At 34.1% G+C, this 6,097-nt stretch overlaps 1 protein-coding gene across 1 annotated transcript; it reads left to right on the top strand.

Annotated features, from left to right (window-relative positions):
- Positions 1 to 2,508: 2,508 nt before the first annotated feature.
- On the top strand, positions 2,509 to 6,097 carry LOC116012860 (bifunctional aspartate aminotransferase and glutamate/aspartate-prephenate aminotransferase-like). Its single transcript, XM_031252535.1, has 10 exons — positions 2,509 to 2,570; positions 2,657 to 2,882; positions 2,981 to 3,074; positions 3,160 to 3,263; positions 4,196 to 4,444; positions 4,574 to 4,687; positions 4,798 to 4,881; positions 5,252 to 5,422; positions 5,503 to 5,616; positions 5,963 to 6,097. The coding sequence occupies exons 1-10, from the start codon at positions 2,509 to 2,511 to the stop codon at positions 6,095 to 6,097; spliced, it is 1,353 nt and encodes a 450-aa protein (XP_031108395.1).

The raw sequence follows: 6,097 nt of genomic DNA, 5'->3' as shown, positions 1-6,097 counted from the left end.
TCTGACCACTTCAGGATTGGTGCACTTCTTGACCGTTTGTGGTGGAGGTCTGACGTGTCATCCACTTCCGTCCATTTTGAAACCTCCCGCTCAGCACCTCTTCAATATTTTATCTCCATGATATTCTTCTTCTCCAAACTTAGAGTATTTTATCTGCACATGTTGACTAACATTCAGCCTCTTGGAGAAGTGCCGGTTTATCGAGACCATAGAAGATGTCTCGACCACTTGATGTTTCAATCCCGTGTATCGAGAGGTCTATCTCTCGAATATTCTTTACGTCTCGAACTCGATAGGTATATCGAGAGGTCCTTACCTCTCGAACTTGGCTTGTGTCTCGAGACTTAGTTGATGTCTCGTAGACCCTTATTCCTCCAGAGTTGTCTCGTGCCTGCTTCTGATCTATCTGTTTGCTTACAACACGAAAACTTCTAAGTTGTTCAAACAAGTTTACCTTAAGCTTAAATATTTCCCGAGTTGAGCTCAAATTACCCGGTTGTATTTTCGCTCTTAGTTTACTTATCGAACTTACATTGTTTTGCCTATGTATCGAGACTTGGGGATTCTTACTTAACAGTTGGTATCATCAAAACCTATTACATGATGTTCCTAACACAACATTGCTGGAATCAATCTTTCAAATTCAAAAAATGAAGAAATTTCTAAAATAGATACCGTTGCATCATTCATTAATCTTGTACGTAAAATACTTATTGTGCGTTCTTTAAATATATCAGAACTAATATAAATTTACAAGTACTGAAGATAAAGATCGACAATGACAATGTTACCGGAAGAAAATTAAAAAGACTTAAAGAAATTCAAACAAAAAAGTAGTATTTAGATTAGCGTTTTTACAAAATTACAAACATTTATAATCAATCTCTCATAAATTCAAACAAAAAAGTAGTATATAATATGTATGAACACATGGTTCGCTCCATTCATATGGGTGAGGATTGAACCCTCAACCTTATGCTTAAGAGACAAGATGCTAAACCACCACACCAACCATGTTAGTTAAATAAAGTATATATTATATAAAGACATATGATTTAACATTATTCATAAATATTTTATTATAATATAATCCACAATTAAATTAATTGTTATATAATGATTTTAATAAATGATAATTAAAGAATACGAAAAGATATGTTAGAGGTAGGTGTGTATATAGTAATATATAGTATGTGACGGGTTATTAATGTTTAGAATTCATTAAATTGTAAAGAAGGTATAACAATGTAAGAATTGTTTTGTCTAACAAAAATATAGTAAACACAAATGTATCTATTAAAAATAAAATATACAACATTTAAAGTACAATGCTTATGCCAAAGACCTTGAGGTTGAGCAGCATAGTTGTGCCTCTCCCAAATGAGAAGTCTCAGGTTTCATCATTTACGTGTGGGGTAGTAGTACTCAAAAATATTAACACATAATGTTTTAAGATTAGAAAATAATTACCAACCCAATTGGAACTAGCTAGTGCTATCACATTTTCACCATTTCAGTTCTTATTAAAATTTCAATAAATAAGATAAAGTGCAATAATAAAAAGATGTATGGTTTAAGATGATATATTTCTTTTAATTATATTTAAAACTGTAGTTGAAACCAATAATTAATTCTCAATCAGAAGGCGATAACGATGACAGATCAGTGGATGAATGCACACTAATAAGATGGTGATTAAAATAAAGTGTCTGGATTTAAAAAGTTGTGAAAATTAAATTAGAATGGATTAATTTAAAACTGTCTTTCATAATAATACAAACCTAACTTATTTTTAATGCCAAAGTATAGGTTTGGATAATACAAACCTAATTTATTTTTAATGCCAAACAATTACAAGAACGTGTTCCCACAAAGTGCTGAGAAATTTAATAAATATATTTCGTGTTATCCAACAAATATAATAATTAATTTTTTAAAATGTTTAAACTTTCCATCAACCAGCATGTAGTGTGATAGTATTCTGATTACCATTCAAAATTGGTAATTATTGGTGTGGTGGTGATTCGAATCCTGGTGATAAACTATTATTAACTTTAAGCTTTTAGTTGAGATATAATGACAGGATAGGTGAAGAGCATTATTTATATATAATGAGATAGAGTAGGTATAAGGGTAATTTGATGATTAAAAGTGGAATTAGTTGATATAAAACAGTTGGGTTTGGTTAGGGAACATAATATAGTTTGAAATATAATTGTCGAAAACTGCGAGATGAGCACAACACTCACTACCGTCCGCCATTTTTATACAAATTGCCACCGACCACCAGTTTGTTTAATGTATACATTTTTATTTATTATACAGGACAAGTCATATATATATGACAACAACTAACCCAGGCGAATGACGAATATTAATTAATTAATTAATGTATTTGTGTTCATTATCATTTCGATTCTCGATCAAGCTAAGGGAATTCAAGTAGCTTAGCTTGTTCTTGATTCAATACCAATATTGTTGGATCGGAGCATATATATATATATGCACATGCACGGCCCAGGATCGCTCTCTTTCTCCTCTCAGCTCCACTCCACCTCTCTTACTCTCAAGTATAGTAATGCATATATATATGTTTCTTGATTTTTGGTTTCTTATTAGCTAGCTAGCTTGTTGTTGATTGGTTTATATATGATAGAGGTTTGGAGTTAAAAAGACGGCAAGATTATTGGTGTAGAGTAAGAAGGGCAGTTGTTATTAGCAGAGTGAAGATGGAGGGTGAGATTGAGAGAGTGAAGTCTTTGAAGCCTTCAAAAACCTTGAGTATACTTGACCAAGCAATAGCTCTTCAACAAGCTGGCGCCCCCGTTATCAGCTTAGCAATTGGGGAACCTGATTTTCATACTCCCCCTGCAATACTCGAGGTATATATTCCATCTGTAACCGCTTAAGATTTTCATGTTTCTTGATTATTGCTTCAATTCATTTCCTACCCTCTGGTTTTAATTTGTGCATTAGCTAGGCTGGGGTGAAAGCAATTTGTGAAGGATACACTAAGTATACACCAAATGCAGGTATCATGGAGCTTCGCTCAGCTATCTCTCACAAGCTTAAAGGTACTTAATTTTTCACTATACATTTGTTTCCTGGATTAATATTAGTTTCTTGCATAAAGATTATTTAATTTAATGTTTCGTGTAGAGGAGAATGGGCTGTCTTATAATCCTGATCAAATTTTGGTGAGTAATGGGGCAAAGCAATGTAGTCTTCAGGCAATGCTTGCAGTTTGTTCTCCAGGAGATGAGGTATGATACTCTGCAGGGTTTTTCGTAGTTTATTTATATTTAGATAGGGCCTCACTTATTTAATACCGGCCCATTAGATAGTGAAGCACAAAGAGTCACAAGCCCACTCTGCTTCCACATAAAAGTGTAAACTGGGTGTCACTAGACCACAAGATCTTTGGCAGGTCATAACTTTAATTTGATGGTTTTACTCAATTGCGTCTTATATTAAGACTAGTTTTTCTTATGCGCGATGCGCAAAAAATAGGTGCCCAATATTAGTATTTTATATTAAAATTTTAAATTTATTTAAATTTTAATTAGTAAATAATAATAATAATGTAAAATATTTTTATAAATTGGATAATTATATTTTTAAAAATAACTAATATATAACTCTAATATTTAATGTTATATATTATTATTATTATTATTATTATTATTATTATTATTGAAGAAGATAAGAAAATATATGATGGATGCATGTGCATAGTAATAATAGTGGAAAAGATAACGGAAGTTATAACGGTAGGGGTATATTTGTCCAAAATATTGTGTAATACAACTTTTATAGCATAATGTACAAAAAAACTTAACGGAAAAAGGGACGTAAATGAGGGGTATAACCTTCATTCACATTTATTATGTTTTTAGATTAGATAATAACTTGATAATTTCACCTTTATTAATATTTAATTTAGTCATTGATTTTAATAGTTTTTACCCAAATTAGTCTTTGACCATAGTAATTTTATTAAATTTAGTCCTTCATTCTAACTATTGAGGACTGGATTGGGTAAAACCATTAAAGTGGAGTACATAAAAAGTCATTTAGACTAAATTGATAAAATTACTATACTCAATGACTAAATTGGTATTGGTTCAAATATTTTTTCCAAATATATATTTGCTTAGAGCCAGATGGCATGGCATGTGTTGTATCTTCCATTCAGGTTCTGATTCCATCTCCGTCCTGGGTTAGTTACCCAGAAATGGCAAGGTTGGCAGATGCAAATCCTGTGATTCTACCCACCAGCATGTCACAAAATTACCTTTTGGACCCTGAGCTTCTTGAATCCAACATCACTCAGAAGTCGAGACTCTTGACTCTTTGCTCTCCATGCAACCCAACAGGCTCTATTTACCCACGGGAATTGCTTCAACACATTTCTCAGATCGTAGCCAGGCATCCCAGACTTCTGGTACGTACCTTTCTAATTATTAATCCGTGCCAGAAATCTCCAACAATCATATATATATATATATATGGAGAACATACATGAATTCAAACCAAGCGTGATGGATGTGATGAAACTTTCTCATTAAATTAGGTGCTTTCTGATGAAACTTATGAACACATTATATATCCCCCGGCTACTCACACAAGCTTTGCATTGTTGCCTGGAATGCTGGAAAGGACTCTCACTGTAAATGGCTTCTCTAAGGTCCATATAGACTCCATCCATCCATATTCTACTTTTACTGCTTCAATTCACATGATAATGAATAATACATATATAGTGATGAATTTGAGAAGCTTATTGCTAATTTATAGGCCTTTGCAATGACTGGTTGGAGGTTAGGGTACCTTGCCGGTCCTAAAGATATCATTGCTTCATGCAGCAAGATCCAGAGCCAGGTACACCTACCAACTAGTTTTTTTCTTTTTGGATCACGAGGGAAACCCACAACCACTATCCAAGAGTATACACCGGGTAATTAAACCCCGGCTTGTGATCTTAGATTCCTAGCCAAAAGGACCACAAGAAGGTAAACCAGTCTAGATTATCCATAACTGTCCGACTCAAACCAAGAAGGCCAATAAGTTGCTCTTGCTATGGATGGAATTTGTAACCATGTGGTTACTAAGTCAACAATATGACCAACTCAGCTGGGTTGCCCCTACCCACTAGTTGCTTCATGCATACTGTTTCTGAAACCAAATTATGATTGCTTCAATTCTTGTCTATGGGTAATAATGTAATTGGATTATTTTTGCAATTGTATAGTTCACTTCAGGTGCCAGCAGCATTTCTCAGAAGGCAGGTGTTGCTGCTCTGGGGCTTGGATATGCTGGTGGAGAAGCTGTTGCAACAATGGTAAAAGCATTCCAAGAGAGGCGTGATTTTCTAGTCAAAAGCTTTGGGGAAATGGAAGGACTAAAATTTTCAGAACCTCAGGTAACTATAAACTGATGAAAAGAGAAAAAGAAAAGTAAGCCATATATATGTGTCCCTCTTGACTTGTATTTGCTTTGTAGGGAGCCTTCTACTTGTTTATTGACGTCAGTGGTTGGTATGGAGTGGAGGTTGATGGGTTTGGCAGTGTGAATAATTCAGAGTCCATATGCCAGTATTTGCTGGATAAAGCTCAAGTAAGTATATATATTTTTTGGACCCCCCACTAGTAGTTTAGTTGATTTCCTAGCTACTAAAACTAGTGACAGACTCAATCTTAGTAGTCGTAATTACCTAATGATCTGTTAAGTCACCGTAATTATATTTATTCTTTCACAATCCTATCTAGTCAAGGTGTAGGGGCTCGAGGTCAAGAATTTCGCCTTTTTTAGAAATCATGACTTAGTGGATGTCAGATTAGAAAGAATTGTACTTTCCTAAAAAGAATAACCAAAGTATATATAGTTGTAACTTTACTGAAAAGTTACAACTAATAATTAGTTGCCTCAACCACTGCTTAACAATGGATTCATTAAATTGCAGGTTGTTGTGATGCCAGGAGAGGCATTTGGGGACGACAAATGTATCCGGATCTCCTACGCATCGTCTTCACTCTCTGTTCTGCAGGCAGCGGTTGAGAGAATCAGGAAAGCATTGATCCCTCTTAGATCCCATTAA

The sequence above is a fragment of the Ipomoea triloba genome, chromosome 3, assembly GCF_003576645.1.
Source record: "Ipomoea triloba cultivar NCNSP0323 chromosome 3, ASM357664v1".
Taxonomy (NCBI): domain Eukaryota; kingdom Viridiplantae; phylum Streptophyta; class Magnoliopsida; order Solanales; family Convolvulaceae; genus Ipomoea; species Ipomoea triloba.
This window is presented reverse-complemented; position numbering and strand designations above follow the sequence as displayed.